Source organism: Branchiostoma floridae, chromosome 7, assembly GCF_000003815.2.
Source record: "Branchiostoma floridae strain S238N-H82 chromosome 7, Bfl_VNyyK, whole genome shotgun sequence".
NCBI classification, from domain to species: Eukaryota; Metazoa; Chordata; class Leptocardii; order Amphioxiformes; family Branchiostomatidae; genus Branchiostoma; species Branchiostoma floridae.
Genome location: NC_049985.1, coordinates 6,589,725 through 6,603,260, shown reverse-complemented (window position 1 = coordinate 6,603,260; position 13,536 = coordinate 6,589,725). Strand labels below are relative to the sequence as shown.

At 41.3% G+C, this 13,536-nt stretch overlaps 2 protein-coding genes across 2 annotated transcripts in view; both read right to left on the bottom strand.

Moving 5' to 3' along the window:
- Positions 1-1,321: 1,321 nt before the first annotated feature.
- LOC118418864 lies at positions 1,322-11,075 on the bottom strand. Its single transcript, XM_035824960.1, has 9 exons — positions 10,554-11,075; positions 9,435-9,637; positions 7,288-7,446; positions 6,403-6,550; positions 5,597-5,788; positions 4,082-4,267; positions 3,669-3,747; positions 3,417-3,551; positions 1,322-1,747 (listed from the first exon to the last, which is right to left on the bottom strand). The coding sequence occupies exons 1-9, from the start codon at positions 10,639-10,641 to the stop codon at positions 1,600-1,602; spliced, it is 1,338 nt and encodes a 445-aa protein (XP_035680853.1). The 5' UTR covers positions 10,642-11,075; the 3' UTR covers positions 1,322-1,599.
- A 2,266-nt stretch (positions 11,076-13,341) lies between these two features.
- LOC118418891 overlaps positions 13,342-13,536 on the bottom strand; it is a gene marked incomplete at its 5' end in the record, with an annotated part of 2,499 nt that continues 2,304 nt past the window's right edge. The window contains 1 exon segment of the mRNA XM_035825008.1: positions 13,342-13,494. Coding sequence (XP_035680901.1) covers positions 13,401-13,494 — 94 coding nt within the window.

Genomic DNA, 13,536 nt, shown 5'->3' with positions numbered 1-13,536 from the left:
GATTTCGTGTAGTAATATCTACTCTGTGGTTTGGTATCTATTAATGATTAAACAAACAGAATACTGGTATCATGGGGTTTTGCTTTAAGAACAAAACAATGATAATCAAAAATCATAGTTATGATCAAGGAGCTTTTATCAACTTGCTATGATCGTCAGGAAGCCATAAAATAAATGACGTGGTCTTCTGTTGTACTCGTGGGGCTCTTTAAACCATATGGTAGCGTAGGGATGATTAGAGGTGAAAGCGCTAATGAACTAAAGTGTTCCATATATACCGCTGTAAGTGGGGTGGCATCGGCTGAAATCGACAATCAATATTTATGACTGCAACAGGACTTGATGAAAATGACATGAAATATACAGACTGAAAAATATGGGTGTCTAGGGGAGTAAGGTGTTTTTCTTCAGGTATTGATAATGTCAGTATGTTTTAATAAAGTTTATCATAGTAATTTATTAATTACAGGGTCAAATAGAGGTTTATACTTGTTGGGGGACTCCAGTGAACAGTTGATTAACTACACAGCGCGTTCCCAGCATCGTATGGACTATTTTATACATCCCAGCGGCGATTTAGTATTCACTTGCTTCACCAAGTCTTTCTTATTCTGTATTACTCTTGATTCTGCTGTTGTTTGAAGTACGCTGGTGCTGTACATTATCGAAAGCGCACAGATTTATTTTTTGTCCATCAACTCGATCTACGCGAGAGTATGATTAATTACTATGTTTTGCACAGGGTTCATGTAAAGAAAAGGATGCCAGAACCGTACTGTGTAAATGTATGGACCATGAAGGACCATGAAGCGGTTAGCTCACAGGGAGGCGCGAAATATGCAATGCGCTAAGTAAGCGGCAACAATAGGCACAAATAGGCGCCAATTAGTCGCCTGAAATTGCTTTTTTTTGTAGAATTTCAAACCATTTGCAAATTGGCAAAATAGCACATAGTGATGCACCCCCTTATCACTACAAATCCCTTTTTGACGAATTTCCGATCATTGTGGTTTTCAGTTCAGTGGTGACACTGCAATATCAAAATACGTTTCTTGTATCGAAATGGATCGGCCGCGGCCGTTGTGCTCATATAGAATTGATATACAAATGTGTTCTACGTCGCAAGAGAAAATTGACACAAATTCGCGGTTGTTGTATAGCGTCAAAGATATGAATGTTTTTGCAGTTATATATTTTTTATAAGTCACGTTTCCATAAGTCACTTTCAACGTAGGGAGACAGGATGTCACATTTGACCATTAATAAGAAATTTATTTGCATAATCAATGAGCAACAAGCAATCAAGACATCCAAGACACTATGCATTTCATGAGGTATGAGATCCTCAAACTCTTGTCTCCTTTTTGTAGCACTATGATTACAAAGGTCTTTTTGGAAAACTTAACATTCAAGAAGGCTTTCAGTGCCATGAAATCTGTAATTAGGGAGGCAGCACAAGTATAACGCCGTTATGTAGGCTTGGATAATTTACTAATAGAGGTAAAATCGTTTCAAATGAGCGGCTATTCTTAGCATTAAATAATTGAAGGCGCAGAATAAAAAATCGCAGCTGGTAACATTGATAGCGATCATCGTAGGTCATTTCTTTTCCGACAACGTTGTTGAGGACTCGTACAGGGCGTTTTCTGCAAAAACGGTCCCGTCTCCAGGAGCTGCTGCGCATGCGCCATCATCAGTACCGCGGCCCTCCGTGGACCACTTACTTCCGTTACTTCCGTCACTAAACCTGGAATAAAAAAAAACATAAAAAATTCGCAGGTATTTAAGTGTGCAGCACCAAGCACACTGGCAGCACCAAATCCGTAGGTGTTTTTGGCACCCTTTTGACAGATTAGCCGTGAGGCTCGGTGGGCGTCAATCCACCGTCATGGGGGCAGGGGAGGCAAGTATCGAACTCAGGACCTACTGATTCTGATTCCAACGCTCTAGCCGTTGCGACACGCAGACACCCCTGGAATGAGGTGGATATCGTCAAAGGCATGCAACGTAAAAGGGGGGAAACTTCAAGACATTCATGGTAAAGACATCTTCAAGCTACTGGTAATTACAGGAATTTTTCAGCAAATTTGAGTCAGTTTTACACAATTCTGATGTTTGCAAACAAACAAACAGCATCAAGGAGTCCTCATTTCTCGGTGGTCCCAATTAATACAAGCTCGCTTGATTGCAAACAAACCGACAGCTTTGACTTTTGCCCGGGAAAATGATGCAACGATGCCAAATTTTCACTCCCTAAAAAATTATTGAGCAATGCGATAGTGATGGTGTAACATCCTACGTAACGAAATGACTGAAATATTCACCACAATAGATTGTTCGAGCCCTTATGTGGTCTTTCATATGACTACATGAAATGCAAACCTTGTAATCAACCGATATTGTAAAGCCATACATTCTAATCAAATTCTGTTTACTCAAGATGCTACAGGACAGTTGGTAATGGTTATTGGATTAGACCACAACGTGTCGATAACAACGTCTGCATACATAATTTACTTCACAAGTTACAACTCTGTCCTTCATGTGCCAAGGACCTCGTACATTTTGTTCTTCAATTATCGGCCGCACCACTCAACACCACACATAAAATAGATCCCTCTATGATAAATCCTGCCTGTTGTTTCGTACCTTTTGATGCCTGTGATCAATCTATGTGACTAGATGATGGACAACAAAGATGAAAGGAGCACGGTGGCAATTTCACAAAATCAATAAAACAAAGTGACAACATCGCAGGTAAGATAAATAATACACATACGTGTAGTTATATCACCTCATCTTTGTTAAAGCTTGAAACTGATTTTCAAGGTTGAAAAAGTGCATTTATGTCAGCATTGTCGAACTTTTCGGTGCTATAACCTGCTTGGGTCATGGTTATGGCTGTGCCTGTTGAATTTTCAGGTACGCCGGTTAGGTACAGGATCGTTTAGTGATGAAAAAGTTCAGCCAAACATGTACTTTTCCAATTTAGCCAACAGTGTTTTTCCTGCCGGTTAAGTGTCATGTTTTTATGGGGATTTAAACTTTTTGAAGCGAAATTTACCTAACTTTGGTCTGCAAAAATGTATCCACTAGTGCTTTTAAGTTTAGCTGTTTTTTGTACAAATACAGGTGCACTTGATCTTCAAGTCCTGCTTAGGTCCCATTTTCGAAACGGGGCCGGCAGGGATGTTTGTGGAAGCGGGGAAAAGGGTGTTTATCAACGAATATACACAAATTATGCTTCTGACAATTCTTTCAAAGTTCTGTGCGTGTTGTTTCTTTTCTTACCATATTTGTCGTTTCCGAAAGCTACCCGGCCGGGCCCCGGGTTGGGAATTGGGACCTAAGCCGTGGCAATTTTAAAGTTAAGGGTACACAGCCCTATTGATATATCCATGCATGGCGGTACTTACCCACTCCCGTAGAGATCATTCTCGAACATGGTGCCCGGACCGCTCTCCAATGATATGCGGCTATCCAGGGTGCTGTACTTCGTACACTGAACACTGGTGTCCTCCTCAAATTCGGGCTGGACGCGTCGCGGTTTTCTGATAGAAAGACAGTTTTCTTCATACATACTCGACACCTTTGATTTGGGTATTGTGTGCAAAATCAAGAACATGTGCATCATTTGAGGTTTCTTGACATTTAAATTTTGGTCTTACCTTAGAAAAAATAGCCACGTCGCGAACGCAATCACAAAAACGGCAAGCAACACTGCCAGCACGATTATGGCTGCCCTCCCTGCATGTGGACATATAAAAGATGAACAGTAACAATCGTCACCGTGTGTGTGTGTGTGTGTGTGTGTGTGTGTGTATGTGTGTGTGAGTGTGTGTGTGTGTGCACGCTCATGCGAGTGTTTGAACGAATGAACCACTGGCATTGCTTCGAGTTGTTGTCTTCCATCTTTTAAACAAAAATGTCCCTCTAAGTTAAACAACGCACAATAAGATATACGTGTACATACATATTATTACAATTGAGGGAAGATTGTATCGATAACTTAATTGAAAAATAAGAATTAATGAAGAAGCAATATTGCCCATAGCCCAGACGGTACATATATCACACACACCTCTGCCAGATCTATCTGATAAGGCCTTTCCAGAAGATTCCGTATTTGGGTAAGAAGAATCCGGTAGGTTGGGTGTGACGTCACTTTCCGAGGAAGTCCTGGGTGTTGGTCTCCGCGGTACGTCATTGGGGAGTTGTGCTTTAGTCGTGATGGCCCTGATGGTGGTTGACGGGTCTATAAAAGATCCTGTACAAAAAAGAACCACACGTTGAAGCAATATTATTAAACACAACTCAGTGGAGTAATGCATTTGTGACCGGCTAGCGCCATCTATGGAAAATCCGTATGATTGCATCTGAACATTGAAAAAAAAATTCATATCAATTTTTAATTTTTCGCTCGATGCCTCGTTATCACTAAATGGTATAACCTCGATAAAACGTGGTTTGTCTGGCCTCATGATCGACATCAAATAGGGGCTTCCCATTGGTCAATTCATTCTTGCTTTATCATAACAAAGGGGTAATGTCCGTTATGGCGAGGTGACCTGCTTGGTTCCTGGAACAACCCAATGAACTTATGGCATATTCACACTGACACAGATTGCGTGAGTGTATGACTTTCATAGTTTTGTTCAATGGAAAACTGTCAGTTTACTAGGCTTCCTATGTACGAATATCATTATGATCTGTATCTGTATCTATATAGCCGGTATAACCGCACTTCGGCGTAACACACCAGCTTCGCAGGCACACGGCGCGGCAGCAGCTGGTTATATTACACCAAAGGACCCGTCACACCTGATAATGAGACAACACGATCGCCTCTCTATATTCTCTCCTGCAAAGCCTCGCCGAAGGTCTATGAAAAATCCTTGCTAAACCGACCCGTTGAATGGATGGCACATGACTATAGGCCACGCCCACTGAACTGGAAACCTCAGCCCAGTTTAGCAGAGTATCCAAAGGTACTGTTTCTTGGGGGATTCTCCTGTCGATTTGACAGATGAGGAGGCAGACCGGCATGTACCTGTTTTGCCTGACCTGCACATGACTTTTTATGGTGAAGGAGGGGTGTGCAATTCCTTCTCCACCCTCTCGTCTATTGGAGCACAGGGGCAACTGTATGCAACGTGTGAGGCGGCTCCAGCTGATGCAGCTTTGTTGTTCGGAGTATCCGTCTCCTAGGAGGACTTCCGACCAAGGATGTAAGGGGTTCCTCCTACCTCCGACTCGTGTGTCATGGCGGGTGCGTCACTGTAATGTATCTATACATATAGGCAACGGTTGAGACAACGCACGAGGATGGGCATACTTTAGCCTCCTTCACCTTCACCTTTTTTTGGGGGGGAAATTTTTTTTTTTGGGGGGGGTTTCCCAATTTCGCCTAGCCCGTACAAGCTTTCCGGTGTATATTCCTTTCCCGGCATATATTCCTTTCCCGGCATAATATTCCCGGTTAAAAATCGCGAATCGACCTAGCGCCCCCCCCCCCCCCAAAAAAAAAAATTTCCCCCCCCAAAAAAAATTGCCAAGCTTCCCAGAGACGCCGGTGAAGGAGGCTAGGCATACTTACGGACACACTGGTGCACTTTCCCTCCCCAGTGGCCTGTGACGTTACAGTTCAGTACGAACATGGGCAGTTTGGCGTCCATCCTGTAGCCATGTTTACAGGCGTACACTATCCGCTTGCCGTAGGCAGACTTCTCCGCCGTGCCTTTGACAATTTCCATGTGAGGAAAGCTCGGTGGTTTCTCACACGTCACAGCTGTGTCAAAAAATTACATCTTGATTTCAATACTATCAACACATTATACTCATATCTACAGTTCTTCGAAGACGTAGCCTGGGCACCATCCGGATAGTAGTTCGCTCCTATGTTCGCTTCTGCTAAACACAGAGAAGCGACTGTATATAGTGTATAATGAATGTCAGAGCTAGAAGCGACTGTATATAGTATATAATGAACGCCGAAGAGAACTACTTTCCGGATGGTACCCAGGCTATCGAAGACGTGGATCTGGTCGACAAGCCACTTTGAAAAGCAGCCCAAAAACGTACTTTAACGCACTTTTCACTAGTTCATCAGTTTTTGATTCTATGTACAAGATAATTAGAAATCTTGAAATCGCAATCTAAGGCATATTATCAAGATCTGGTATTTTTGTTGCATACGGCTGTGACATTTTTACGAATCTGGGATTCAGAGTACTATCTGAGGGAAAACGGGTCCATCCTTAGCCTCGTTTTTATGCAAAGTCACGCGCGTTCTCACCAGGCTATAATCTCGCGGGTGGACATTTCAAAATGGCGTTCGTAGAAATGGTCCATACTTTGATATGGTCTATATTTCTATATTTTGATTGAAGAATTTCGACTTACATGACAGTCTGCAACCCATAACTTCGACTCTCATGGCCACGGCATTTTGCCAACGCATCGGGTAGAAGCGGATGTAGCGAGTGGCGACCGGATATGGCAACGTGTTCAGCTTCCAAGTGGCTACTGTATTGATACCACCGTCAAAGATCTGAAACAAAGTGATGAAAAATATATATGGGTGCATGTTTACATCACAAAGGTGATAACAAACAAGGAATTTCTGAAAATGGAACACTGTCATTGTTCATTATCTACATGTTGTATTTATTTAGCTGAAATACATAAAGATGTGGAGCGAGTACTTTTTTACACGTAGAATCTAGTTTTGAAATTTACAATCAAAATAAATATGCATACAATAAATTACCGGGGACGTTATCTTACATAACGTCCTTGCAATTACAAGCCAGCTACACATTACCCGGTGCGTAGGATTTTGAGATATTGCACTTGGAAATGTACTGGCAAGATAATATGTTACACTTTATTAATGAATGCGCTAGTGTCACAACACTTTGAATTCTAAAACGACCCTCCCATAAGAAAAACATCACATTCGGTTTGAAAATAATAAATGTAAATGTAATCGGTAATCAGGATCTTTAAATTTCCGGAACCAAAAGGTTTGACTACAGGTGGTATCTCACTGCACTTGGGGCACCGGTACGGCACTGCGGGGTTCGTTCACTGTGTTATTATCGCCTATTTTTTATAGATTATATATAGATATTAAGTAGTACATAAAAGTATGACTTAGAAGACAACAAAATGCACAAAATGTACCAAAAATTTGTTCTTTATCTTTGAAATCTGTTCAAAGTATCTTTCAAACCCCGCAGTGCCGCCCCGGTGCCCCAAGTTCAGGGAGATACCACATTAACCCACCATGTCATGCCAGGTTTCCGGGTCCCGGTATGTCAGCCAGAACTTGCCGTTGCTGGAGTACTTGATCTTGAACCTGGTGACGGAGCAGTCCTTACACACCTCAACCGTCTCCCAGCCGAACCGACTCCACTTCTGCTGCTTTCGACAGTAACGGTACCCCTGTCGAAGTTCGGGACAAGTGGAAAGATATACAGAAACTGAACTTTGGCCAACTAGATTATATAATATAATATAATATAATATAATATAATATAATATAATATGATATGATATGATATGATATGATATGATATGATATGATATGATATGATATGATATGATATGATATGATATGATATGATATGATATGATATAATATAATATAATATAATATAATATATCTTAAGTTGCAAATTCATGCCCGACGACTAATCGCAAGAGGATACATAGTTCAAACAATGTTTAATGTGTAGCTAGATCTGATATACGATAACATAAACGTTTCAAAGATATCTAGTCTGATAAACATTTATATACCTGATACACAAATACAATGACATTATGTCTAGGTCTATTTCATGTTGCTACGTACGTTACTGTGGGGGTTGGCTTCTTTTTTTGGACGCAATGGCTAATGGATATAGCCTGAGTACCATCTAGAAAATTGTTTGCTCCGTCGTTAATCATACACTATATACAGTCGCTTCTTCTGGTAGCAGAAGCCAACATAGGAGCGAATTACTACCCGGATGGTACACAAGCTATAATGGACAGTCATCGATATAAATTATAGATACACTTCAGTAGTTTCTTTACAGTTCATTGTGTTATACATAATTGAAAAGCTTGTTCATTACCCTTTGACATGGTACCTTAATTGGAAAGAGTATACGTTTTTTGTGTGACGAACACTACTGATTGCTGACGATGTGAGTGGGTCACAAAAACCTTGTCGCCAAACCGAGAGTTTGTTACACTATCTCTTTCTGTTGCTGTCAATGACTGATTGGGTTCCCTCCCGAGATATTTTGGCCACGCAACTCTAACTTTAGAGAACCATGATTACATTTCCTAGAGTCACCAATGAGAGCTCAGCCTTTATCACTATGAAAGTCGATCGGAGAAGAGCCCAGGATTCTCAGGTTACTATGGCAACCAGTCATTACAGCATCCAACCATGGTAACAGATCGTTCACATTCTATCAGTAATTGGTCCATGTCAGCAGATTTGCACTAGTCAGCACTCATGGCCATTAAGTGATGATCAACTTGATGGTCAAGACATCCACGCCAGGATTTGGGATGCCTGCGACGGCTAGAACTTTAAAGTAGAAGCTTGATTTTATAGTCAGGCTACACCAAACTCTGCAAAACGTGCCACTTCTAATTCATATATTTTAGGAGTCAGCCAAAATTCGGGAAATTGGCCAGGCTATTCCAGTGCCTATAAAGGTTAATGTGGCTGCGAAGCAGCAAAACTCTTCAGACCGATTACGCTGCCTATTATTCTCCCTATAATAGCCAGTGTAGTCGGTCTGGTAGACACTAGCCAGAAGCGCAACTTGGGCTACGCCAAATTTTGTAAAGCTTGTCATTTCTATCTTGAATATTTCAGGGGCCGGTGAAGTTTACGAAAGGTCTTTCTATTGATGATGCAGCGCGTGGCCTCCACCAGGCCTTCCTATGGGATCGTAGAATTCGGGGAATCAGTCCACGATATGACTACGGTTAATGTGGCTGCACGGCCGGCCAAACCCTCTAGTAGCAAATTATTCTCCCTATAGATAGTATAATAGTCAGCTTAGAGACTGGCTAGACTTAGGCTACGCCAATTTCTGCAAAGCTTGTCATTTCTATCTTGAATATTTCAGGAGTCAGCCGGTGAAGTTTACAAACGGTCTTCCTATTGATGCTGCAGCTTCTAGCCTCCAAGCCTTCCTACGGGGGTACATGGATCGTATTCAGCAAAAAAAATCGAGCAATTGGCCCGGGACAGGGGAGTGACTACTTAGTCCGGTAGAGACTAGTAAGAAGCTACGCCAACCCTGTAAAGCTTGTCATTTCTATTTTGAATATTTCAGGAGTCAGTTAAGTTTACGAAAGGTCTTCCTATTGATGCTGCAGCTCCAGCCTCCCCCCTCCCGGCGGATAGCCGACCCTGAACTGACCTGAGTGATAACCCCTGACACCTTCCTCTTTATCAACAGGTCAATCTGTAGCCATTCCGTCTTGTTATTAGCGGCGGGGATCCAGGCGTGCTGGTTGCCAAGGCGACCATTATTCGGACCGTAGAGCTTGTCGCGGCTGCTGGAGGCCTTGACTTGGCTCTCCCTGATAGTGCCGGAGTGCATGCCCAAGGCGTTCGAGCAATCTGACAATCATACAATCGTATAAGGCCACAGTAAGTACAATTTATGGAGACTCCAAATGTAATGCGACCTCTCGAAACAAAACAAGTTGAGTAGAAATACAATATTCATACATTAACAACCATACAATCGTATAAGTCCAGTCAGCAAGTATTTTGAATTTTATTCTTTACTTTCAGACAAGATATGTCCATAGCAACGTAACCAAACATAAAATATAACAACCACAATGATAAGAGAAAACAATATAAGAAACAATAGTAAAATTTACAATGACAGAAGAAAACAATATTAGAAACAATTGTAAAAACAATATGATAAAATGACGACTTACATTGTATAATTTATAGAGACCCAAAAATGTAATGCGACGTCTCGAAACAAAACAAGTTAGGTGAAAAAACAAGAATATCTATAAATTTTCAAAATAGTGACCATAAATGTTGTGACAAGAACTGAAGCTACAAAACGTCCTATCAAGGTCAACATCTTTTATTACGCATACAGTATTCAAAAAAGTGTACAAAATGGCACTAGTGTGATATCCCAGTGCATTTATTAAGTTGGCAACTGCACTCTAGGCTACCATTCTAGTGAACACACACACACACACACACACACACACACACACACACACACACACACATATATATATATATATATATATATATATATACATATATATGTTATTCAATTATGTTCTTGAAATGAAACCTATAAAGCATTTAAGAGATCATCATTGTCGCTTATTGCAGCCACTATCGCCTATTTTCATTTCGCCACAGCTCAAACCTGCTTACAGATATACGTCTCCGGGAGGCAACCAAGATTGGTCGGACCCTGTGGTGTAATATACAGAAGATATATAGTCAGCATCTCAAAGCTCTTTAGCAAGCGAAATCCAATAAAATAACTTACCGTTTTCGACTGCAAAGCCGCCCCTGTCCAATACCATCACGAATAAGACGACAGTGACCGCCCAAAAACCAATGGCGTCCCCAGCCATGGCGTGGGCTAATCAAGGAACTAATACCGGGTTATAGGCTGGGCTATGGATGGCGCCAGGGCCGCATTGATGAACGTTTCAAACAATGAACAGTTCAGACATGTTGGCAGAAGTGTATATTCCACTGTGGGACTGAGTGATGAGGGTGTCATGTGGGCGCGAAATCCTGTTTGAATGCCATGTGCAAGAAGCCAACTTTTGCCATTCGGAAAACATGTATACCAAAGAGGTTTAACGTCCAAAATAAGAATGGGAAGAAAAACCCATAAAACGAACGATTTGACAGGGAGCGTTCAGTTAAATGTGAGACTTAAAGCCCTTTTCACAACCCTCATGCGCGGCCTCTTAACCGAAAACGCGCTCGGAACTATTTTCACTCACATTACACAAAAGGAAACGGCGTGGTTCCGGTAACCTCATTTCGCCCTGCCGCCTGGTAGGACTTGATAAGGTCCGTTCAAGTTCCTGTTGTGAAGACCCTCTCTGGAGAGGAGGATATCAGGACAGAAACTCCAGCTGGGTGGCCTGGGTTTTTCTCCAGGGTCCCCCCCCCCTATCACGTTAAAAAGTTACAGAAAATCTTCGTTTGCAGCATGACGTGGTACGTATCCACAGGGAGATATTAAAACCACAACAGTCCCTTTAAAACATTATCGAACTTGACCTTTGTTTTCCCGTCTCTTACACATCTCCCCAATGTCCCTAGTTATGCGACTGACACACACACACACACACACACACACACACACACACACACACACACACACACGCATACACACACACACACACACACACACACACACACAGACACACACACACACACACACACACACACACACAAACACACACACACACACAGACGCAAGAAATAGAATACATACTTTCAGGCTTCGCCAACATTACGAAGAGAGATTGATTCTACTACTAAACCCATATATCATTGAAGACGTAGGTAACTCCGTCTTCCACTGCCTCCAGCGAAGAAGAGAACACCAAAAGAAGTAGCTGCAGATCTTAGTGTTTTACTTTATTAGTGTCTTTATCTGTTAATACACTGTTAATACATCATCATCCCATATTATATGTACTTGACATTAGCCTTCGGGCTTGTACAAGTATTTGCAATTATACGATTATCATTCATAGCTTTTCCATTTTCCATGCCAAATACTTACACATTCTTTACTCTTATACAACCCTATTTTACGAAAGTTATCCTTAAATGACCATATATGACTCTCGAAAATGGGTGTAACTCAAGTACTGTATGTTCCTGTTTGACACACGCACTGGATCGGAAATGAGCTCTTTGCCTCAATATAGCATATTCTAATATCGGATGATCCATATCCTATCGGCCACCCACGAAATGATGATTCCATTCATCGGTTATGAATCCAACCGACTCAGGAGTTAATTAACTACAAGAATGATTGATGACCGGATTAGTTTTGTTACTGGTAAACCCGAGGACAATATAATTAAGTCATAAATCGATGGGTTCATTACGTGTACGTGGTGTGTACTTCGGACGTTGATAATACACTTTTGCTGGCCATTTCTTTTTGTACTGGGTCGCTTATTGCTGGCCTTTTCTGACTGCCGGCCCCCAAGTCAGAAAAGGCCAGCGACCCAGTATACAAAGAAATGGCCAGCAAAAGTGTATTATGAGCCAAAAAGGCCCTAAAGAGCCTGCTATGGAGGCTATCTGGCACCAGGGAGTCCACGGTAAAAGTTCACGGTCCGTCTGCAGTGCCAAGGGTGGTGTTCGGATATACTGAAGAATGAGAAATGTTCGCGGCAGTTTTATCTACGCAATGACCTCTTCGTCACAAACTTAAAACTACTTCAGATATTCTCCGTTTTACAGTTCAATCATGAATTTTAGTTTGAAATTGAAACTTAAACACTCTATTTTCTACCTACCGCGAAATCAAATTCTCGTGAACGTTTTTCTCATTTTACAGTAGTACAAAAAGGGCCTTGAGCGTGCAAGTATTGAAAGCAAATGTGATTCATGTAGAAAGAAACTCATAGATTTGTCACTGGAACTTGATGAATATAATGACAACTTCGAAAAGAAATAATGAAGAAATGAAAAGTTGTGCAATCGCAGGGGATATAAATCTTACGAAACTGATAAATCAAGATGTAATATCTGTCCTGCTGGGTTCGCGACACCCTCATTTTCTTGAGACGTACGGTAATGACAGGAGATATGTAGGCTGAGACGGCGGAACGTATTTAATTAGCGCAGTCCCTGGAGGACTACTGATACATGTAGAGCAACTTGAGTACAATCAAAAACATGTGCTATCAATCACCATTGATGGGAAGTACTGTATAATGGATAGAAGCTGTATGCATTGATATCAGGGCTCAAAAGCAATCTCTGACGGAGGACGCTACGGGATACGTGTCGCTCTGATCCACTGCTCACAGAGTCACGCGTTCACTATCAAATATGTCAGCAAGTCAGTCCTATGGTTTCACAAATATTTGATAGAAATGTTATCTTTATATACTAGACGATTGACCATGGATTCACAAATATTTGATAGAAATATCTTAATATACTAGACGATTGACCATGGTTTCACAAATATTTGATAGAAATATCTTGATATACCAGAAGATTGACCATGGATTCACGAATATTTGATAGAAATGTCTTCATATCCCAAAAGATTGACCATAGAGAATATTTTTATATACTAGAAGATTGACCATGGATTCACAAATATTTGATAGAAATGTCTTTATATGCCAGAAGATTGATACAGATCATTTTCCACCTCCAACTTCTCGTTGTCCTCTTTGTTGTCCTGGATACAGGCATACTCGGCTCCGTTACTGCAACACACAAATAGATGTTTGTAAGAAAGGCAAAAATAT

Coding starts and splice junctions, on each gene's coding strand:
- LOC118418864 (XM_035824960.1), bottom strand. CDS start 10,641: ATGGCTGGGGACGCCATTGGTTTTTGGGCGGTCACTGTCGTCTTATTC. Junction 7,447..9,434: donor TGTCAGGGGTTATCACTCAG/GTCAGTTCAGGG, acceptor GAACTTCGACAG/GGGTACCGTTACTGTCGAAA. Junction 4,268..5,596: donor GAAAGTGCACCAGTGTGTCC/GTAAGTATGCCT, acceptor TTTTTTGTACAG/GATCTTTTATAGACCCGTCA.